The sequence below is a fragment of the Silene latifolia genome, chromosome 3, assembly GCF_048544455.1.
Source record: "Silene latifolia isolate original U9 population chromosome 3, ASM4854445v1, whole genome shotgun sequence".
In the NCBI taxonomy this organism is placed as follows: domain Eukaryota; kingdom Viridiplantae; phylum Streptophyta; class Magnoliopsida; order Caryophyllales; family Caryophyllaceae; genus Silene; species Silene latifolia.
The window spans coordinates 63,045,352-63,052,401 of NC_133528.1; the positions used below are offsets into that span (position 1 = coordinate 63,045,352).

The following is a 7,050-nucleotide window of genomic DNA, read 5'->3' on the forward strand; positions in this document are numbered from 1 at the left end:
TTTATACTATGTAGATGTCAGTTTTCTTAATGACCAAGAAATATGTCAATACTTAGCTTCACAGGCAATAATCATTTATTTTACTTTTGAGTAAAACCAAGGCTTTATTTTGTACTCATAATTTATAATATGGAAAAGGGAGCAATATAGAAAACAGTAAAAGAGTAAAATGCTTAACAAACAGATCAAACATCCACAGAAATCGTAATTGTACTGGTCTACTGGAGATCATCATACATAAAAGGAATGGACCATCATTGAAATCCCTCCTTTGGCCTAAGATATCATTGATTCATTTTCGTTGTATTTCTACAAGTACATACTCCCATGTCTTTTGCCATATGAACTTATATCAAACCTCGGCTACACATTATAATAACAGCAACATTAATATTGCAATATCACTCACAAGAGATATACACGACAAACCAATCTAAAAGACAATTGTCCATCATCCATGCACTAGCAAAGGTACACATAAAAATACAAGAGCACGCATCAAGAAGATAAGAACCCACGCCATCAGACAAAATAGTACCAGATAGATCAAAAGCAACACAGCTCCTCTTCTCAATCAGTTCTTCAACACACTGCAGAATAACACGCCCGAAGTTAATGATATACCCATGTGACAAAAATCCACCCATATGAGCAGAAGATATGTAAGTCCACAAAGACTAAACATATTATTTTTCTCTTCCTTATTTACTTGGAAGCAAGAACCAAGAAGTTAACAGTGGTTTCTTTGCAATAAAGGTAATGTAACATCAAGCAAAGTCTTACTTGTACAAATATGCAGCAATCCCCAGAATTATACACAGGAGAACAATGTCAATACAAAAGTTTCTGCTCGATCTCAACTGGGAAGAAAACAGGGTACCCAAGATTAGTGGTTTACAGTGTGAAACTGCCAGAGGCAGAGTAGAGAAGTAGCAGACAGTATATGTAATACATTGGAAAATTTGGATGTTTCCGAGTACCTGAGTTACTGTGTCCTTAAGCCTGACATTTGTGTTCTTAAGATCAGAAGCTGCCTTATCTACCTTTAAATGACATGACAAAATAGGCGATTGGTCAAGATAGTCTAATCCCAACTATGGCAGCTACTAAGTACAAAGGAGAAGTCCCTCACCTTGGTATCAATCTCATCCATTAGGGGCACTTGCCTGTCCATTTCCTGAACATTAAATAAGCAGACCATAAGTTCAATGAAATCATAGACAATGGAAGTATCAGACACAAGAACGATATAAAAAACCTCGTTCATATCATGGGCCATGTTTTTCAAGGTGTCCAAGCCTTCAGCTATCACATCCAAACCTTGATCCTGTAGCACCAAGACACCACTATGAGAAAGAAAACACACAAATGACAAAACTTGCAAGCGAGAACTTCCATTTCAATTTCACTGTTTGTGGGAAAAACAAATAAAAAGTATCGAAGAAATACCTGTCCCATTTTCCTCATTTCATAGTCTTGCTTGAATTGGCTCGACTGTTCAGACTCTTGGAAGTACTCGCTATCAAAATTTCCATCTAGAAGTGTGACAAATGAAAACAGGTTACTTAGCTAATTAAAGTCAATTGAGCTAGGAAGAACAGACGTATTGTCTCAAACTATAAATTCAATCAATCACCTGAACCAAATTTAATCTCTGTGCGAGTAGTTGAAGAGCCCCATGCAGAAGTCCATCCTCCATTCTTTTTAGGCGCTGGAGTTCCATCAGGTATAGAATTGATTCTCTCAGGCAAAGCAAGGACCAAATCATTGCGAGCACCAAGTTCCTCAATTGAAAGGCCTTTGACCTACACTTATTGACAATGGCTATTACCTTTATATGCTTCGCTATTCCAACATTATATCACCATCTCAAAGTCGTTAATAAATAGCTTCCTCTCCCCTCAATAAAGAGAGATTTCCATTCAGCAGCTCAATAACTTGGTATCTAACAAAAAGTCCTAGGGTCCTTGTAACATTACTTAAAAAGACTTCTTATGCTAGTATGCTACCCAAATTCAAAGATGCTTGTCGCATAGTAAAATAGACAAAAAAGTCATACCTATTCTACTAAGGATTATCATAGGCACATGCTTCTATTCAAAAGTGTAGATGCATGAATTTGTTAACTGTGGCTTAAATATCAACATCAGTTTGATTATGGTTTCACATTAGCACATTGATGACAAATCTTTCAAAATAATATATTTTCATGACAGGCCACTTTCGAATTTCAAATTGGATTACTATGTAGTATGTACAGAGATGAAAGCTAGGGGAAAAGGGTTAAAGGAAGGATACATTAACAATGATAGATGAAATAATAAGGAACATGCACAGTAACGGGCCTTGCTAGTTACGGTTATGTCCAAGGTACGACCGCACTTGAGGCATTTTGGCTAGCACCGCACTTCGTCCTGCACTTGGCGCCCTGGGTTCGTCTTTTTATTATTTACCAATTACATCACGTAATGATCAAAGAGGTGCGTTGTTTCACAACAGCAGAAATCATATCAAAATAAATTGATGAATCCAGCGCTTTGTAGGACTACAAGGTTGTACTGAATAAAAAGAGTCTGTTCAAAGGGTCAACGGATGATATTAAGATTCAAAAAAATGGTAATGAAATTGTCAAAAGAATGTTCCACACTGTGTAATCTGTATTAATAAAAGATACTAACGATGGTCCATAAAAATACTACAACAAACTTCCGCTTTTGTGCGAAGGCTTTTGAAGTTTGCTTGGACTGCTATAGCTTAACTGCTTGATTTCCAATGGCAACTTAAAGTATCAGCTACCTATCGACTAAAGAATGTTATTTCATATTTGCATCACAAATTCAAGGATAATTTGATATCCTAACCAGATAAATATGAATTTTATAATCATCATAGCTGCATTCCCCCACCCAAAACGTAGTCAAAAAAAGAAAATAGCTCTGAAAATCAGCCCAACTATGCATTGTGATAAGAAAGGGAGAGCTTAAATATTGTCCTCTAAAGAACAGGCTGCCACGATACACCAAACTTAGATGAGGAATGCAAATTTAATGTCCTAATATGCATTGCGGATTTGCGGTACAGTTCAGGTTAGTGTTTTACGGAAAAACAGTCAAACATCCAAGGAATTACAATAATTCCAGACAATTTTTTAAGGTTCCACCACACAAAATCGTGTAGGAGAGTGGCCTATGATCGAATGCAAATGAAGGCCCCGTCCTAGACTGACAAAAATCAGAAATCACTCGAATGGAATGCATTATGCAGGAAAGCAAGACAGCCAATTCGCACCAGGTTAAGGAACATGGGTTAGGTAGAATTGAGTTGTAATCTGAGCTGAATATGTAAGAGAGTTTTGTCCTTTCACAAAACAATATAAGTGGAGCAATACTATACAAGCGGAGTATGTAAGAATGATAGTACACAATTCACAAAACAGATTTGGCAGCTGCCAATGATACATCAACATTCTCCTGAAAAATATTCTAAACTTCTTCCAAGTTATTGCATTCATCTATCGAGAGTTCAATGCTTAAGCTCATCAATTTATATAAATTGCACCCTGAGTAGAAGAGAGGATAAGCTACTACACAAAACCCGTTCCTCTGTCAAACATGATTACTGTGAATTCTAGGCAACTGAGAAAACATCAAGCGTCTTCGACGCATGTAGTTAACACTACTAATAAGCTAGAACAGCTAAAGAGAGTTTATGAAGGCCCATAAACCAAGCGCGTGTCTCTTCTGCACATAAGAAAGCAAGATTGCTCCTAACAAACCATAAAATCGTCCTCAGCTGCTTCATTAACAGTATAATTAATCCCCTCACCCATAACCCACCAGAAGAGAAACAGACCCGCCATACTAATGACCGCTTCATTTACCGGTCATCTATGTTACTCCGATACTTCACTCGGTTGCCGTATTCCGTATCCGATACGTATTTCGTCGGATACGATACGATAATTTGATACTTCATTTTAGACCAAAATATTGAAAATTTTGCACAAAATAGCTGTATTAGATACTCCGATATGTATTTTGTCGGATACGAGTAGATGAGTCTGAGTAACATAGCCGGTCATTTGTATAGAATATTCGACTAATCAATCTCAGTGACTTTTTATTACATCCCAAGTTCCCAACCCATGTTACTACGCTCAAAAAGCTATATACCTATTCCATACATAGTCACAGAACACAATTTCGATCCTTAGACGATTAAAAGACACTGACTTTCGAATTTCACCATGAACATCATCTACTCACAACATTTATACTTTGAAACAAATAACCGCATATTTGCTAATAAATTAAAGTAAATGAAACAAATTGAGCAACAACAACAACATCAGAGCCTTAATCCCAAAATGAATTGGGGTCGGCTGACATGAATCATCTTTTAGAACCGTCCCTAGGTGAACGCACACCTCAAAATGCGAATAGAAAATGGAAAAGTGAAACACAAAAGGGAGAGCGAAAATGTAATATAAAGTCAGGTTTTAAAATCGAATTCCGGCTTTTTTTTATAAAAACTTAAAATTTAAATCGAGCGAAGAGATTAAAACGATTTGAAAATCGAAATAGAATTAAGGATCTGGAATGCCCTAAAGTAATCCAAGTAAAATATATAAGAAAGTGTTTGGTAAAAAAGTGTAATAAAGGAGAGAAGAACAAATTGAGTAACACGTTAGGGAAAAAAAACACACCCTTTTCTGAGCCAATCTCTGCAATTTGGGAAGTTCTTCAAGCAATTTAGCCTTAATACGACGAATCTCAGCATTCAACGCGACAACCAAAGCCCTATTAGACTCATTCGCAGCAACTTCAGCTTTCTACAAAATTAAATTACGTCCGATCAACAAAAATCACACAACTAACCCTAAATCAACAAAATTGGGGGAAAATAAAAATAAAAAATGAAAAAGCGGAAGAAACCTGAAGAGCAGTATCAATGTCGGATTCAAAGGACGCGTAGAGACGTGCAAAGGCATCATCACCAGTGATATTGGAATCACGTTGTTTATCAATGTCGTATTTATCGTATTTTTGGCAGATAGATTCTACCCTTGTAAGAATGTCGATAACACTCATTTTAATTTAGGGTTTGAATTTTGACCTAAAATTGTTTGATTTAATTGTGGAAATTGGTAGAAAAGAAAGGTAATTCGGGATCTCAGCGGAAAGTTGAAACCCAGTGAGATTAGGATATAAGAAGATAATACCAAATTAATTAGGTGTAGGATATTTGTACAGATTACTCTATTATTTATCGTCTCTATTTAAACCTGTCTTATTACTCTAACTTTCCACTTTCTATCCTTTATTTTGTCAAAACCAAGCCCTGCATAACACAAAAACTCCGACTTGCACCAAGATTTCACCGTCATGTCTAGCGGCAACCACAACCACAATCACGATGACGATGACGATGACTACGACTACGATGATGAATGTGATGATATTTGCGCGGTCATAACTAGCACATTATTTTTACTACTACTTATAGTTTGTGGCGCCGTAGTCTTTGTACTAACAATTTCACCAAACTCTGACGATACTTTCACATTTCAAGTGGATTTCCTTGAGATTACTTCAATCACATTCTCTCATCCAAATAATTCAATTACTGGCAATCAAGTTGACGGGCACTTCAATTTAAGTCTTACCGTAATCAGCAACGAAGCCAAATTTCTTCAAACGTTTCAAGCAACTATTAAATATGATCACCACTTAATATCTTCCGCAAAGATTGAGCCTTTCCATCTAGGTACTATAGCCCTAAAAACAATGCACTTACTAATGGATACGACGGATACACTACTCCCAGATAAGGTCATTGACTCTCTTATTAGGAAATCCTTAACTGATATTGTCTTAAATTTCACGGTGTACATTGACTATTTGATTGCAGATCATTATTATGAAGAAATAAATACCACACCTTACATGACATTCGTATGTAATTAAAGGCGTCAAACTTACACTTACTCATGCAGACAACACGTGGAAGGGAATTACCAAGGAGGGACCATTTCATTGCAAATAAACCTCTACTAATTGTTGAACTTTTGTCCGCGCTCAAGGTTCCTACCTAGCGCGAATCTTTGTAACTTGCATTTGATTTTAGTTTAGGTTTGGTTGTCGGTTTCGCTTATGTCACATTTATATATCGTTCAAAATTGTGTTCAATATTGACATTAGTTAAATAGAGCGAAATTATAACAAATCTAAGTATATATTCCCCTATCCCGATCATTTGTTTGCCTATTTCATTTTGAATTGTCTCAGTCAATTGATTGCCTTTCTATTTTAGGAATGCCTTTGATAGGCGATTGGATACTCAACACTCAATTTGGTTAACTTGTCATCTAATAATTGTCTCAACATTTTTTATTGGTTTTTGTGCCAAAATCAAAGGCAAACAAATGACCGAGACAAAAGATTATATATCGATGAACAATAAGAAAACAGGGCATAATTGAGGTGAATAATGAAGAGTAAATATCAATAAACAAGAAATAAAATGATATGGATTGGATGTAAGTTGTGATAATACTAAAAGTTTTGCATTTTAGTAAAACTTTGCTTATGTGTGTTTAATGTGATTGGTTATCTTTACTTCTATAAGTTATACAATTAAATAATGTGTGTCATTGCCTTCACAGTATAAGCTAATAAAGATAGCATTTCTATTACTATGTATGGTGTCAGTTTTGAGTAGTTTGGGTGAATTTCGGGGACAAAGTTCTTTTTAAAGAGGGAATACTATAATACCCCGTATATTTGAAGGCTTAGTTAAAGGATTGTCAACGGTAAATGTGAAGAAGTTACATTTATTAAACGACTTTTATGAATTTAATTTATTAACATATATTTTATGATCATTATTATTACTATTTACCAATTTATACTTTTAATGAGGAAATGTGTTTTGAGACGTAAATCCATATTTTACGCTTTGTTGTTATAAAAATAATAATATTAATAATAATAGTGGTAGTAATATTGGTGATAAATAATAATAGTTGTAGTAGTTGTAATAATAATAATA

The 7,050-nt window shown here is 35.3% G+C and overlaps 1 protein-coding gene across 2 annotated transcripts; it reads right to left on the reverse strand.

Moving 5' to 3' along the window:
* Nucleotides 1–234: 234 nt before the first annotated feature.
* Nucleotides 235–5,286, reverse strand: LOC141647681 (syntaxin-71-like). 2 transcript variants are annotated; one of them, XR_012545792.1, is made up of 9 exons: nucleotides 4,935–5,286; nucleotides 4,706–4,831; nucleotides 1,637–1,805; nucleotides 1,450–1,535; nucleotides 1,259–1,327; nucleotides 1,133–1,177; nucleotides 981–1,039; nucleotides 784–860; nucleotides 235–590 (listed from the first exon to the last, which is right to left on the reverse strand). XR_012545792.1 is itself a non-coding variant. In XM_074455972.1 (9 exons), the coding sequence occupies exons 1-9, from the start codon at nucleotides 5,088–5,090 to the stop codon at nucleotides 575–577; spliced, it is 807 nt and encodes a 268-aa protein (XP_074312073.1). In that variant the 5' UTR covers nucleotides 5,091–5,263; the 3' UTR covers nucleotides 235–574. The 2 variants fall into 2 exon arrangements, 1 of the variants encoding a protein (XP_074312073.1); XM_074455972.1 differs by having other exon boundaries at nucleotides 981–1,043; nucleotides 4,935–5,263.
* Nucleotides 5,287–7,050: the final 1,764 nt, after the last annotated feature.

Coding starts and splice junctions, on each gene's coding strand:
- LOC141647681 (XM_074455972.1), bottom strand. CDS start 5,090: ATGAGTGTTATCGACATTCTTACAAGGGTAGAATCTATCTGCCAAAAA. Junction 1,178..1,258: donor TGGCCCATGATATGAACGAG/GTTTTTTATATC, acceptor TTTAATGTTCAG/GAAATGGACAGGCAAGTGCC. Junction 1,044..1,132: donor TGGATGAGATTGATACCAAG/GTGAGGGACTTC, acceptor TGTCATTTAAAG/GTAGATAAGGCAGCTTCTGA.